We start from the raw sequence: 10,941 nt of genomic DNA, 5'->3' as shown, positions 1-10,941 counted from the left end.
CGTTTCACGGTCCCGCACAGACCGGTCGGACCTGCACGTTTCACGGCCCCGCACAGACCGGCCGTGCCCACGGTCCCGCACAGACCGGCCGTGCCCGCACGTTTCACAGCCCCGCACAGACCGGCCGTGCCCACAGCCCCGCACAGACCGGCCGTGCCCGCACGTTTCCCGGCCCCGCACAGACCGGCCGTGCCCGCACGTTTCACAGCCCCGCACAGACCGGCCGTGCCCGCACGTTTCTCAGCCCCGCACAGACCGGCCGTGCCCACGGCCCCGCACAGACCGGCCGTGCCCGCACGTTTCTCAGCCGCCGGTGCGGAGCGTGCTGCCCCGAGCCGCCCGCTTGCTCTCCGCCTGCATCTGGGCGCCACCCGCCCGTCCCCTGCCTTCCCTCTCCTTCCCCCGCCCGTCCCCTGCCTTCCCCCGCCTGTCCCCCACCTTTCTCCTGCCTCTTCCCCGCCTTTCCTCCGCCTGTTCCCCTCCTTCCCCCGCCTTTCCCTCCCCGTCCCCCACCTTTCCCCCCTCCTGTTCCCCACATTTCCCCTGCCTGCCCCCTGCCTTTCCCCCGCCTGTCCCCGCACCGTGCCCCGCTTTTCTCCGGCCTGTCCCGCCTCCCTCCCGGCTCCTCCGCGGGCCGCTCCCGGTTGCCGGGCGCTGCCGATCCCGCACGCTGTCCGGGCGGGCATGGAGCGGCTGCAGGTGGAGGCGCAGGCCCTGGAGGAGTACGCGGAGTACCGGCGGTGAGGGCAGGGGCTGGGCTCGCTGGGGAGGGGGACGGGCGTTTCCACATCCCCGCCGCATCCCCGGCGTTGCTCCGGGAGGGATGCTCGCCTCCGGCCCTCCTGAATTGGCTGCTCCCGGGTCTATGGCTCGGTTGGGCCGCAGGCACCGCCCGCCTGCGCTGTCGCCACGGAGGAGCCGCGGCTGCTGTGCCCTGGAGAGGACGCGCTGCGAGCCCTGGCTGCCGGCAGTGAAATCACGAACCCCCCCCGCATCCAGGCAGCGTGAGATGTGCGTGGGAGGCCATCTGCTCCACCAGCGGCATCCCTGCCCACGGGTTCAGGTGGTCCTTAAGGGCCCGTCCAACCCAAACCATTATTTGATAATCTGCCAGCCGTACTGCTCTTTCAGGATACACGAATTTCCGTGCATCACGAGCTCAAAGTTTTCCATGGTATAAATCCGCTAACACCACTGCGTCTTTGCTAAACTTGTCAGCGGTCCTCTCGAAAGGCTGAGCAAAAATATACACAGTTGTGCTGAGATGAGATCTTAATTTGGTTTAGGAAAACCTTGAGTAAAACACCAGAAGAAGGCACAGTGGTATTTCTTACATAAGATGTGCAGTGATTCAGTGGGTGTTGGCTGCGTTGACATGCAAATGATAGCGTTGTGTTGGCTCATTATTCTGGTGCTGTACAGTGCTGGTAGTGCAGAAATCCACAGAATATTTGACAAAGAATCACTCGTTCAGCACGTTTTAGCATATCCAATATATAATAACTGAAATATTTACAGACATTAATGACATCACTTTCAGCACAGGTAAGTGCTGCAGCTAAGTCTCAATTGTATTTTACATATTTTATTTATTGTCCTCAATTACATCCACAAATGCAGAATTTGGATGCTGCTCCAGAGTTCCAGCTATTCAGTGACATTGAATTTGAGCATAGTAATAGCTTAAACAAATGGGCCTCTCTGAATTGAGGGATACAGCTCCCATCAATTTCAGCTACAGAAACTAACATAGTCTTCTTGTAAATCAGAAGACAGCTTGGATGTGTGTTGTTTGTTACTTTGATTGCAGCTGAACACTCAGACTAGACTAAGATTAATCTTCTGATACAAGTTTGTAGTACAGTCGGGTGTAAATTGGAGATTTGCCAGAAGTCAGTCCAGAAGTTTGAGGCAGAGCTGGCTGGTTACATGACCCTGGATGCTCATTGCTTTTGTGGGTTTTTTTTGTTTGTTTGGTTTTTTTTTTTTTTGTTTTTTTTTTTTTTTTTTTGTTTTTTTTTTAAACAAAAGAACCCCTGGTAGTTTGCTGTATTAATTTTCCCTTCTCTCTTAGAACCGATTTTGAGTCCATCAGAGCGAATTTTTTAAAAGAGCATGATGCCAAAAATATTCTTTAAAAATCAAATATAGTTCTGTTAAATTATTAGAAGAATAGTATGAAATACAAAATTTGTTTTGCATTTACAGAAAAAGTTATGTTATATATTACTTAAAAAATATCTGGAGAAGCTTACTTTTATTGTCTTCATTTTCTTATGGCTTTTTTTTTATGCCATGTATACAGAATTGTAGGTGATGATGATGGAGGAAAGCTCTTTACTCCTGAGGAATATGAGGAGTACAAAAGAAAAGTATTACCAGCTCGGCTACAGAACAGGTTATATGTGAGCTGGAGATCACCAACTGGCATGGACTGCAAGCTTGTGGGACCAGAGACACCCTGCTTTTGCACTCACCAGTGGGTACCTTCCCTTCTTTTACACTTCAGTAGTTTTAAAAATCATGAAAATGTGAAATATTCCCAGACACATTACAGTAGCACATAGGTAAGTTCATTTAAGGGTTTAAGGGTTAAGAAAATCAGGTTTTAAATAGTAAGAATTGTTTGTAAATGCAAATGTCAATATATTTTTGAGATCAAAATAATCTCAATAAATTCACCTGCAAGGCATAGATCAGATTGTTTCTGGTAGTCCTCTCAAAATGAAACATGAGGATGTGTGATATTTATGTAATGAATGTAAAACCACCGGCTATTATGTATTTAATTGAAAATTATTAATTAGTATAATTAAAGCTACCTCAAAATAAAACTTGTGAAGTAAACGGTAAACCTTTCGGGTAGTTTTCGGGTAGTACGGAAACCACTAACAAAGTCACAAAAGTTATAACTTTCCCTGTTTCAGGTACAAACAACACAAAACAGACTATGAGGCGCTCCCCAAGGAGCGCCCCATCCGTGTGCCGTGCCGAGTGAAGCGCTGCCCGTGCCCGTCCTACGTGTTGGTGCCCCTGAGCGGCGCCCAGCCCGTGCGCTGCCGCTGCAAGCACCTCCCCGAGCAGCACGGCGCCCGGCCCGGCTCTCCCTGCAGCGCCTGTGAGTTCTGCTGCCCCGGGAGACGGCAGGAACAGCGCTCCCGGCGCCTCTGCTCTGCCCAGCTCGCTGCTCTTGCCACCCATGTGTGTTTGGATGGGAAGTGGGAGGGAAGACAGCAGCTTTGGCACGGGAGGGCTTAGAGCAACATCCTTAGTTTCCCCAGGTCCTGTGAAGGAGTTTAAATCTCTGAATGCTTTAGATAGGTGCTTATGGAGACAGTATGGAAACACCCTGTTTGCAGTTTGTCACTTCCAGCCGCATGCCCATGTCATTTCTGACAGAGAGAAGTGTCACCCTCCATTCCTCTATTACCTAGTTGACCATAACATTAATATATTCTTATTTCTTCTCTCAACTCAGCAGCAAGCAGTACTCTGTTCCCAAATATACTATTGCAAACACCCCAACAAAGAGGTTCATGACTGTACAGACTGTGGGTCCAGAAATGCAAATGGGAATGGAGTTTCAGCAAGATCTTAGAGAAGGGATTAAGAGGAAGCTTTTTGCTACAGTTGTTTGAGGTTAATGTAATGAAACAACAGTAATTATTAACCACAGGAAATAAATAATTCATAAAGATGTCTTAGTTTGAAACCTCAAATTGCGTAAGATGAAGAATTTTTTTGCTGGAATTCTGTGCTGTTAGTAAATTTCTCTCATGGAATATTCCTATTTTGTATAGAAAAAAATGTAAACAGCTTTAGCTAGTTTAGCTAGAATCATATCCCAGTATCCCACAGAATAAATCATAAAATGTCTATATGACAGCCTTTCAAGAATTTGCACTAAGTAAAGTGAAAATCTTCGATGTGCAGCAGGATAATTCGGACTGAATGCATAGAACACAGTGTTTTCAATATTCATATATATATATATATATATATATATATATATATATATATATATATAAAATACTTTTTGTTTAGTGTTTCTTAAAAAAACCCAGACACTTCTGAGGGCTTCACAGATTTTGCAGTGAAGTGACAGGAATTGCTTCTATTTCTGGACTTGTTTTGTTTTAATGTAATGGCATAAGTCTTGTCCAGCATTGATAAATCTAATGTGACAGATAAGTTCTAACTGAAAAATGTAGCTGCTTGTTGCTCTCTATGTATTGCATATATTGTATTCTGTGTCCAAACACAGACTTCTGTTACTGAGAAGTGCCCAAAATAATGCAAAAAAACCCTTTAAGGTTTTCAAGAATGTGATCAACATATTACAAAAGACTTAAAGAAATCTCTCATGGTGCTCCACTAAATGAACTATGAGCTGAAAGCAGGGTAATTTGTACAGTTAAACATTTGCAACACCACTTCCTCAATTTCTTGGTCACATCATTGCTCCAGATGGGCTTTGATGACACTTTTAGATGTAGCTAGGCAGACAAGTCACTTTACTCTGTTTCTGAACGTCACATAACATTTGTATAACAATTTCAATTACATCCTGTGGCTGTGTAAGCTTAAAAACCCCTCTAAGTCAGTCTAATGGTACTCCTGTGTAGAATCATTTTGTTGCTTCTACAGTCTCTATTTGCTACTGAGAAAATTTTGCTAATTTTAAAATATGTTTAAATTGTGATTTGTGTAATAAATAGTGGTATGAAGTTTCTTAGCCCTGCAACACTGATATGTGCTATACACCTTTGGAAGGAATGCTGCCAAAATGCTGGCAGGCTGTCAGCTTTACCCAGGTCAGAGCTTCTTGTTTTTTTATTCGTTTGAGTGGATGGAGAGGTGAGTTGTTAATGATAATGAACACAATTTGCAACATAGGAAACATAGATATCAGAAAAGAAATTTCTGGTCCAGCATTGGAACAGGCTGCTTAGAGAGGTGGAATCTCCATCCTCAGAGGTATTTGGAAACTTGGCTCTGTAAGATCCTGTGACTTCATGGCCCTCATGATCTAATCTCATTTTTATTTCTTTTTTTTTTTTTTTTTAATTTTTATTTAATTTATTTATTAGGTTCCAAGTGTTCAGGCTTTCACAGCTGCTTTACCTGTGCATGTGGCCAGCCAGCATATGCTCATGAAACAGTTGTGGAAACGAAAGAGGAGCGCTTAGCCCAGGGAAAGCCTGTGGGGCAGGATGTTCCTTATGCTGCCATGGGAGGACTGACTGGCTTCAGCTCACTGGCAGAAGGCTACATGAGGCTTGATGACAGTGGAATAGGTATGTGTAGCTGACCTGAGATGAAATTTTAATTCCCCACCCAACTTTTGAAGAGTACTAAACCAAAATAGAGTTTCAAAGTTTGAAGGCAAGTTGGATGAATAGGAGTAGAATTGCAGAAAGACTTGTCCTTTCCAGCTGTCCTCAAGGTTTTAAGGGATTCACATTATCCTACTCTCTGTAGTGAGCTGATAAAAACCTCTTTTTCAGCAGTTCTGGTTTCAGTCTGGTTGCTTCTGCATGAAATGAAGCATATCCTTTAGAGAGAACCTGTAACTTCTAACACTTGCTGTAACCTAGTACTTCCATGTTCTATATGTTAGTCCTTTAGACTAATTCTGCCCAGGTATTTCTTGGTTATATATTTACAGCATTTTTGTTTCCAGACTCAAAGGTTAATAGCTGCTCAGGATAAGAAAAAAAGAGGTAATTAGTAGACCTTTTTTAACAGACATGTTAGTTAGTGTTGGTACTTTTTCTGCTCTGTGTTTTTATGTGCATGCACGTTTTGTCCTGAAATACTATTTTATCTATTATTGCCTCTTACTCATTTTTTTATTTTTTGAATTCTGATCTGGATTCTTGGATTTGTCTGAAGTTTAGAAACGAAGACATTACTGTAGTAATTGAAGAAACAAAGCTTTTCAACCCTTTTGAAGCCATCCTTGTAATGCTTTTGTTAACTCCAGTTTATGGGGTCTGTGCTGAGAGTTGCAGATATGAATCTGTAACCTTGTTTTGACCCCGGCATGTGTATTAGGACTGTATCTCCTGGAGTTAATTATTGTTTTCATTCAACTTGATTTCTGACAGGTGCTCCTTCTGCTGAACTTTTAGAAGCCCCCATTACTAGCATGGATCATCCATTTCTAAAAGCATTTCAGGATCCTTCAAGCTCTGCTCAAACCATGCCACAAATAGCAGGTGATGTATAAGCAGGGTAATGCTGTTATGAAAAAAGAATTTAATATAAAATTAATTGATTTTATTAATTAATTGAAGGATGCTGAGGTCATTAAAATGAATGTTGGAGCTTTGCTATGTGATAAGTTCATACAAAATTCATGTACTTCAAATGCTCAGAATAACTTAATGCTTGTTATTTTTGCCTGTGATGTGTTTTTTACCTTAAATTATTTTTTTCTTAGTGTTTTGTTATCTTTCCCACCAATGGTGTCATGTATTCATTGGATCAGTTTTGAAAATTCTTAATTCCTCTTAGAAACTCATCATATCTGAATGGATTTTACATATTCAGCAGAATCCTGTGAAACTGTCTTCTGCCAAAAAGCTGTATCTACATGGGAGTGTGGATCACTTACACTTATTTCATGTCCCTTATTTAATAAAAAAATTTAGCAATTAATATAACTGTTGAACTTCTTTAAGACAATTTATAGTAGGTGAAGCCTAGACTAAAAAGGTTTCTTTTAGGTCCCAAATGCTGGGTTTTCTACTTGCCTATAAAGGTGAGTTCCCATTTAAAATGGGTTTTGCCAAATGTAAAACATAACTAATGGAAAAACAAGAATCATTAATAAAAAAATGGGGTTTATTTTTTATTTATGTTTTGTTTTTCAGGCAGTTCAAGTGGCACAGGGCAAGTTTCTCATGGAAAACAATCAGAAGCTGATGACATGGCTTACTTTGAAAAACGTTATCAAGAACGGGCAAGTTGCTACATTTATTGCTTAATTTAAATACACTTTAACAAGAGGATGTCTAAACCCCATCCATGTATGATTTAAGTGCCACATAAATGCATTATATAATTCCTTCTCAATTGCTGAGAAAACTAGCTTCTTAACATAAATTTTTAAACACAGTTATGAGCTACTACAGGATTTCAGAGGTCAGTCATGTGTTAGATGGCGTTTATCTTAACCAGGCAGATTTTGATTGAAGTAACTCTCTGTTACAGAAAACCAAAGCATTTTACTATGGAGCAACAACACAGAGTCACAGAAACTCCCCTATGACATTTAGGACTGCTTGTTTCCTACCTCACTTATAAAATTTTATAATTTTTTAAAAAATTATTATCTGTGTAAGTTTGGCTAAATTAGTTCTGTCTTTCATAGATGACCTGTACCACTCACTTAGAGGTGCCTCCTCCACCACACTGACTGTCTTTAATGTAAAGGCCCTGTGGTGTAGGTTATTCACATGTTTAAATATCTATTTTTTCCCCACATTAGCCCTTTAGCTCCACCATCTCAGCTGAAGTATGTCTAAAAGTCTAAATGACTTTATGAATTCTTTTGTAAGGCAATGTTGCATAACCAACTTTAAAATCTAAACTGTTTTGCTGTTTTGCTTGCTGGCTTGCACCAAGGTATTTGTTAAGGAGAAAGCTGTTCTAGCTTTGTGAAATTCAAAATAATTTTCTTTGTATTGCATTGGTTCATAGCAAACATCAGATTCAAATTTCTCCATTTCTTTTCCCTCCCAAGATTTTATTTCCTTGCAAAAGGTAGTGGGAATTTTAGATAAAAACCTCAAGCCTCCAAAGGGGGAAATGTGTTTTAAAATGCATTTTTCTGTAGACCAACAACATTTGCTTAGCAGTGAGTTCATTCGTAACCATCCCAATGAGATCTTGTTTCCTTTTGATAATATTTTATGATGGGAAAAAACCATGCTAATTTTTTTTTTCTTGCATTTTTAGTAGTAGCATGTGTATTAGATGGGATGCAAAAGTCTCTGCGTCCCTTTTATATAACTGCTCTGAATATGATTTTGTTGGCTAGGATAATAGTACTTGAGAAAAATTGTAGCTTCTAAACCCAAGAGATATATTTGTTTGGATTATTAATCTTGCTACAAAATGACAGAGTGAAATGTGCATGTGTTGATAAATTTTACCACATTGCAAGAGCCTGTTGTGTAGAAAAAATCTTACAGGAGGAGCTCATGACCTTGTGGGTCCAGCTGGGAGACTCTGAGATGAAGGTCCAGCACCATTCCTGTGTGGTTTTATGTGTGTTGGTTCTTCTAACTGTGTCTGTTAGACATCTGCTATAAAACTGCTCCACCTTTCATTGACATAGAGATAAACCCGTGGGCACACTGGCCTTGAGGGATCCTAAACGCCAGGATTGCCATTAACAGAGATAAGGTTTCAGCAGGGGAGGAGCTGCAGGGCCATGGAGCTGCTCCTTTGTCTTGTGGTGCAAGCATAAGCAGTGCTAGGTTGGGATAATGATGCTGTGTACCTTTCTGCACTGCATGCATCACCCTGGTAAATTTGTGGCTGGATATAGAAATTTAATGTCTGCAAATCAATGTTTGAACCACTGCTGGTGTCTTTTTTTTTTTTTTTTTTTACAGCTTAAAATGGAGAAAGCTGCTAAACGGAAAGAGAGGAGTCCAGCGCCATCAAAGAAGCCATGAGATTAATAAATAAATATTTATTATTTGGCCCGTTGTTCATTTTTGCATTGAGTACTTTTCTCTGTGCCTAACCACATATCTGTATTTATTCATGTTGTTTTGTTCCTTTGCCAAAATTAATTTTTAATTATCTCATTGTAATAAAATTGGTTCTTTAATCAATGTGCTTCTAATCTCCACAACTGTTACACAGATATTTCTTTGAGAATGGAGAAACATATTTAGGGAGATGCAGTTCTGAAGTTAAAGAGAGAGTGTAAGGTCTGAGAGAATAACCTTATATTTAAATATTAGGTTGTGAGAGGGCAAAGAAAAGATATGTCTAATTCTTAGACTTCTATGATACATTTGGTTATGGATTTTATGTGGTGAGATTTGTTCTGTAAATAGTGACATTTTAATATTTTTTTTATCCCTTTCTTTTGATTTTATTGCCTTGACATAAAATTCAGACATGCCCTTGTTCTCTCATGCTTCTGCAGCCTCTGTTTGTGCTGTAATATAAATATTTGTTTAAAATATGACGTTCTGTACACTTGCAAACCCATTTCCACACTTATGAGCTACTTGAAGGGATCTTGCTTGTATACTTTATCCCAGATTTCTCTGCTGGTACCATTTTCCTAATTCTGTTTGTCTGTTACTGTCCATAACAATTATTACATTAAACTCCTGAAAACCTTAAGTGGAAATGGATATGTTATTTATACCATGTAAAGCAATAATTGCATGTTGTTTGGTACAAACTTATTTATCCAAGAGGTTCATGTCTAATCCAACACAGGCTGAATCACCTCAGGGAGATGTGATTTTTGTATTCTTTGTCCATATTCACAGCTCTGGCAACATATGTTTATTAAAGGTAGAGGACAGGAAAATACCAAATTTAGTGAATGCGTGGTGGTTTAATTCTGCAAAGCAGCACAGCAAGGACTTGTTACAGAATAACTGGCAGAGAGTGCAACTTAGGAGGCAAAAGCAGAGCCTGAGTTAACTGATTCTGCTTTGGGAACAGAGAGGTCTAGGTCAGTTTGATCTTTAAAGGTCCTGAAGGTGCCTCTGAGGCTTTACAGGAGGTATGTGTACTGAGACTTTACAGCAAGAATTGGGAGAAGCCTACAAAGATTTGCTTCCCATTGGAGAGGATGCCTGATGGGCAAGGGAAAAGAGGTGAGTTTGAAGGCATTTACTGCAGGGCACATTGGTTTTTGTTCAGATATCACCTGTGGGGTGAAGGCTCAGCTTCAAGAGAGCCTTTTACCTTTAACTCTGACCTATACTGCCATTACTACAGATGCCAAGCAGACAGCCTAATATATTACTTTAACTTAAATGCATGATACATCAAAGTGTCTAATTAATGCTTTAAAAGTACCTTTACTGTTAAATTCTACAGTCACATGCTGCTTTAGCCTTATTAATGGAAGTACTAGTTTGAGCTCCCTCTTCTGGCCCTGGCAAGCAATCCATTCTGTACATCCTTTGCTTGGTTCTGAAAATAAATGGTGTTTTCACAATGTAATCACAAGAATCAAACAAATACAAATAACATTCACAAATAAAAGTAAAAACAATACAGACAAAAAATTTTCCATTTTTCAAAGTGATTATTACAAATTTAATAGAGGAAGTTTACTGTAGTTTCCTTCTTATTCCTGTTACTATACCCATGAGGGAATGCAGTTCTGGAGATTTGTGTGTGTGTGTTGCAGAAGTGAGCCTTCTCACAGAAAATGTTTTTAAAGAGAGAGGTTCTGACAATTACAAAAACTTTTGTGTTCCTTTTGATACTGAGAGCATAACTTTTAGGAAATAATGTACTGTTTTACATTTTGAGTTGACAATATTTGTCTGTTTTAAATGTTAGCTCTACCAAATTCCGTCCTACTAAACTCTACTTCGATCAAAACAAACTGGTTTTATTAAAATGATTAAAAAATATATTCTGTGCCTTAACTTATTTACTGTTTCCACTTTTATAAGGATATTAAAAAGTTACTACATTTATTTAGTGATATTTCTTTTTAGTTGGAAAACAGATTAGATCACAAAAATATCAATGGCATTAAATACTGCTTAGGAGTTCTGACCACTTTTCATTAATTGTCCAAACAAAATAAACTTGCTTTCCTTACTGGAAGGCATGTTTTTGACTTTCAAGTATTTGCATACTACTTTTTTTATGAAACCTTATTGGAATCTATAAATGAAAAACCAGGCACAATACATCACATAACAATGCTGGCTGTGA

General features: G+C 40.2%; 1 protein-coding gene across 1 annotated transcript; it reads left to right on the top strand.

Annotated features, from left to right (window-relative positions):
* The first annotated feature begins 312 nt into the window (after positions 1–312).
* Positions 313–9,377, top strand: FAM221A (family with sequence similarity 221 member A). Its single transcript, XM_056482714.1, has 7 exons — positions 313–740; positions 2,306–2,479; positions 2,928–3,118; positions 5,091–5,297; positions 6,111–6,221; positions 6,879–6,967; positions 8,628–9,377. The coding sequence occupies exons 1-7, from the start codon at positions 685–687 to the stop codon at positions 8,688–8,690; spliced, it is 891 nt and encodes a 296-aa protein (XP_056338689.1). The 5' UTR covers positions 313–684; the 3' UTR covers positions 8,691–9,377.
* Positions 9,378–10,941: the final 1,564 nt, after the last annotated feature.

The sequence above is a fragment of the Oenanthe melanoleuca genome, chromosome 2 (assembly GCF_029582105.1).
Source record: "Oenanthe melanoleuca isolate GR-GAL-2019-014 chromosome 2, OMel1.0, whole genome shotgun sequence".
NCBI classification, from domain to species: domain Eukaryota; kingdom Metazoa; phylum Chordata; class Aves; order Passeriformes; family Muscicapidae; genus Oenanthe; species Oenanthe melanoleuca.
This window is presented reverse-complemented; position numbering and strand designations above follow the sequence as displayed.

Bases quoted from the DNA above. Each gene is read 5' to 3' on its own strand.
- FAM221A (XM_056482714.1), top strand. From the start codon at position 685: ATGGAGCGGCTGCAGGTGGAGGCGCAGGCCCTGGAGGAGTACGCGGAG. The intron at 741-2,305 runs GTGAGGGCAGGG...CCATGTATACAG, and splicing joins GAGTACGCGGAGTACCGGCG to AATTGTAGGTGATGATGATG. The intron at 2,480-2,927 runs GTGGGTACCTTC...TCCCTGTTTCAG, and splicing joins CCCTGCTTTTGCACTCACCA to GTACAAACAACACAAAACAG.